The sequence below is a fragment of the Monoraphidium neglectum genome, assembly GCF_000611645.1.
Source record: "Monoraphidium neglectum strain SAG 48.87 unplaced genomic scaffold scaffold02995, whole genome shotgun sequence".
Taxonomy (NCBI): domain Eukaryota; kingdom Viridiplantae; phylum Chlorophyta; class Chlorophyceae; order Sphaeropleales; family Selenastraceae; genus Monoraphidium; species Monoraphidium neglectum.
The window spans coordinates 4172-7527 of NW_014010633.1; the positions used below are offsets into that span (position 1 = coordinate 4172).

Consider the following 3356-nt stretch of genomic DNA (forward strand, 5'->3'; position numbering starts at 1 on the left):
GCATGGATTCGTGCTTGGACTGCAGTTTGAACTGGGTTTGACTATGCGTCGACGGTCCAAATAGGTGTGCCATGGACTCCATCCACATAAAAGTACAATTATCCACAGTCCACGCCATCATAGGTGCCGAGCAGACGCATGCAGACCTGCTCGCAGTGAAAGCGTCACCGCGTCACCCGCCGCCCCATGCTGCTGCATGAGCGTGGTTCACGAGCTGTGGTAGGCGCGCTATGCTGGATATAGCGTCGGATCAACACTCTTTCAGTGCGATGCCGTGTGACTGACAAGATCGGAGCAAACATGCAGACCGCGGTCCTTGAGCCCGCGAGTGCTGAAGTTGCCAACAAGGGAGACGCCAGCAGCACTGCGGATGTCGCCGTGGACGTGGACCTGCTGTTGGAGCACCCCGAGGAGGCGCTGCTGCCAGCGCTGCGAATGCTGCCTGGCGGGTGGGGGGCGGCGCAGCTGGCGGACATCTCTGCATGCCGCCTGTCAGGCGCCATGAGTGAGCCGACACGCGCTGGGACTGGCCGTGCACGGCCTCCAAGGAAGAATGGCGTGCGCGCGTCGCGCGCGGTCGCCCAGCTGCTGCTGGGGCTAGGGCTCGCCTCCCTGACTCTGTCTCTGCAAGCGCTGTGCCCGGCCTCCGCTGAACACAAAACCAAGAGCTGCGCCTCCACTCTCCTCCTTATGTCCCTTTTCGGCACGCGCAAAGGGGCACCCGCACAAGTACCCCCATCCGCGCCCTCCTACCCCCACCACCTTGCGGCCGGGGCCTGTCGCAATTGCCCCCCCCCCCATGACTTCAATCCACTCTCTCCCATCCTGCGGCAATCCTCTCCCTCACCAGTCCCCGCACAACCCTCCCTTTGTTCACCCTCAGCCCCAACCCCCAACCCTGGATCCTGCCCCAACCCGCACAAACAACCACCGCCGCAGCAAACCTGGTGTACCGATGCGCCCTCGCGCCGCGCGGCGTGGAGGAGCGCGTCGTCCTCGCCCGCATCCACGCCAACCGCGGCGCCGCCGCCGGCGACGACGCCGACGACGCGGAGGGCAACGCGGGCGGCCCCCAGCAAAACGGGGGTCCTGGCGAGCCCGGCTCGCCCGTCGCCAGCCGCCTGACGGCGGCCGAGGCGGAGGCGCTCAATCATGACGCCGCCCACTCCGGCGGCGACGGGATCGACGACGGCGTGGGGGGGGACATGAGCCTGTTCGACCGGCGGGAGGAGATAGCTACATTCAGCGCGGTGTCGTCGGCGGGGCTGGGGCCGCAGCTGCTGCTGCTGTTCCAGAACGGGCGGCTGGAGGAGTTCCTGGTCGAGTGAGCGAACTGGGGAAAGGGGGAGATGGGGGCCCGGGTAGTAATGGGCGGGCCCGTTGATGGGCGTCGGATGCTGGAACTGCTCCGGCTGCAGCAGCGGCTGCCGCCCGCAGGGGGGGGGAGGCCTTCCCTGCTTTTTGCACGACCAGGGCACTGTTCCAGGGCTGAGGACAGCAGCAGCCGGGCTGGCGAATCGGCTGCTGCTCTGCGGCAGGGGTTGACGCCCCTATCGGCAGCCGCTGGCGTGACCAGCACAATGACGCACCCTGCTGCCCGCAACCACCTAGCCCCCTCCTTTTCCTTGGAAACCCTATCACTACCACAACCACCACTTGTCACTCGATTTCCTGAGCCACCAACGACCACCACCAACACAATCAACCACCGTCACCACCGACCACCACCACCACCAACCACCACCACTAACCGCCACCAACCACCACCAACCACCACCCGCCAGGTACGTGACACTGTCGGCCCACGACCTACCAGACCCCCAAGTGAGCGAGGCCATCGCGGGCGCCCTGGCCGCATTCCACATCAAAGTGGTGAGAGGGGGGTGGGTGTGGGGGTGGGTGTGGGGGTGGGTGAGGCAGCAAGGCGGCGGGGTGGGAGCGAGGCAGGGCGGGCGTCAGTGAGCCGGATGGGTGACCGAGGCTAAGAAAGGAGGCGGGGCGATCCCGTGCGCTGACGCGTGGGCGCAGGGGTGCTTCGCAACAGTGGGGCGCAGGGGTGCTTCGGGCGACAGAGTCCTTCTTGCTTGTCGCATTCACGGGGGGTCTGAGCAGTCGAGGGAGCCTGCAATACAACGCTCGCACAGCATGAGTCAAGAGAATATAACCGACTGCAACCACAACACCACCTTGGCAGTCTGATCTGCTTGCGGGCGCAGAGGCCAAGGCTGCGGAAGACGACACTGCGGCCGCCGCGGCCCCAGTCCTGCTGTGGGCGCGGCTGAGGGCGTGGCTGCGCATCGCGCAGAAGATCTGGGGGCGGGACGAGCTGCACTCGTGGCTGGGGACCGACTGCCTGGCTTCCGAGGTGATCACTGCGTCCAGCTCACGGCCCCGGGGCCCTTTCAAGGGGTCGAGCAAAACGCCCCCGCGCCCTGGCCAGCGGGTGGCCCCGCGCCGCGCACTCCTGCGCGCCCCGCTCATGCCTCGTCGCTGTCTCCACGCTCGCAAGCCCCGCCCTTGCCGCCTAGTGGACCCGTGCATTCGTGCTGTTTGATGCACGCGCACGCCACCGCTCTCTTTTCGCCGCACACACCCTTTCAGCTTCCGCAGCCACCGGAGGCTTCCCTACCTCCCTAAAAAGTAACCAAACCGTCTGTGATCCGCGCCCACGCGTCTCGCAATCTCAGATCGACGAGCTGGAGCGCCTGCTGACGTCATCGCACCCTGTATGGGTGGCGGTGTGCCACAACGACCTGCAGTACGGCAACATCATGGCCCTCGCACCCAGCTCCCCTGGGGAGCCCTGCGCCATGCGCGGCCCCGCGCCCCAGCCGGGCCTCGGGGTCAGCAGTGACGGCGTCGACGGCGGTGCGGGGAGCCAGGCGGTGTCGGGGGCGGCGGCGAGGCCGGGATTCGGGGGGCGGCGGTCGAGCGACGACAGCAGCTGTGGGTTCGAGGAGGAAGGGGACGACGAGGAGGACGAGGGGGCGGAGGAGGCTGGGGCCGCCCGCGGGCGCGGGCGGTTTCTGCTGCCGGACGGCGCCGCCCGCGTGCGCGGCCAGAGCCCCGAGAGCAAGCGCGGGGCCGGCAGCTTCTCGTCGGCTTCCCCGCCGGCGCCGGCGGGGTTCCTCTCGAGGGGGCCCCCCGCGCTCAGCGTCCCGGGGCTGCGCGGCGGCGGCGGCGTCGGGAGCAGCGGCGAGGCAAGCACGGCCGCGCTGCCGTCTCCGGCAGCGGCGGGGGGCGCCGGGCGGCAGAGCGTGGCGGCGAGCTACCCGAGTGACGCGAGCACCTGGGGGCTCAGCACCCCCGCGGGTTACCCAGACCCGTGCAAGCCCGCCGCCGCGGCCGCGGCCGCC

General features: G+C 68.7%; 1 protein-coding gene across 1 annotated transcript; it reads left to right on the plus strand.

Moving 5' to 3' along the window:
* Positions 1-300: 300 nt before the first annotated feature.
* On the plus strand, positions 301-1324 carry MNEG_11975 (hypothetical protein; the record flags this gene model as incomplete). The annotated part of the gene is made up of 2 exons (XM_014039554.1): positions 301-505; positions 940-1324. Coding segments are annotated over 2 exons (590 nt in total), but the record flags the coding sequence as incomplete, so codon positions are not given.
* Positions 1325-3356: the final 2032 nt, after the last annotated feature.